This window comes from Eurypyga helias, unplaced genomic scaffold (assembly GCF_000690775.1).
Source record: "Eurypyga helias isolate BGI_N326 unplaced genomic scaffold, ASM69077v1 scaffold21241, whole genome shotgun sequence".
NCBI classification, from domain to species: Eukaryota; Metazoa; Chordata; class Aves; order Eurypygiformes; family Eurypygidae; genus Eurypyga; species Eurypyga helias.
In genome coordinates, this window is record NW_010233010.1 from 732 (window position 1) to 1,193 (window position 462).

The 462-nt window shown below is 66.9% G+C and overlaps 1 protein-coding gene across 1 annotated transcript in view; it reads right to left on the reverse strand.

The window, feature by feature from the left end:
* ZDHHC16 (zinc finger, DHHC-type containing 16) overlaps nt 1–462 on the reverse strand; it is a gene marked incomplete at both ends in the record, with an annotated part of 1,507 nt that overhangs the window by 616 nt on the left and 429 nt on the right. Inside the window, one exon of the mRNA XM_010161604.1 lies at nt 200–290. Within this exon, the coding sequence (XP_010159906.1) occupies nt 200–290 (91 nt within the window). The remainder of the gene's footprint in view (nt 1–199; nt 291–462) is intronic.

Sequence of the window (462 nt, forward strand, 5' to 3'; positions counted from 1 at the left end):
AGCACGCACCGGGAGGAGAGCAGCCCAGCGTCAGCGCTGCGCTTGGAAGGGACAGGCAGCCCCCCCGCCCCGCGGGCTGTGCGAGAGACGAGGTGAGACGCCATCAGAGCAGAGGGGAAGGGGCCCCGGTCTCCTAGCGTGGCAGGGGGCAAAGAGAAGGCTGCCCCGAGTGTGGCGGGGAGCAGAGGGAGGGAGCCCTACCTGTTGCAAATGCTGCAGTGGTGGGTGCGAGCCGGCTTGGGGGCAATGCATTTCCTGCAGATGGAGACGCCGGTGAGATCGTTCTTGGCCTGCACATGGGTCAGAAGGGATCTGTGCACCCAAGCCCTGCACCCTGTTCCCCACGCTCCCTGAGATCCCCCTGCCTCCCCACCCTAGCTGGGTCTGAGATCTGGGGGAGGCCTCCCACAGCAACGCCACGAGGCCGGTTTAGCTGTTCCCAGTGACCACCCGTGGCTGGGG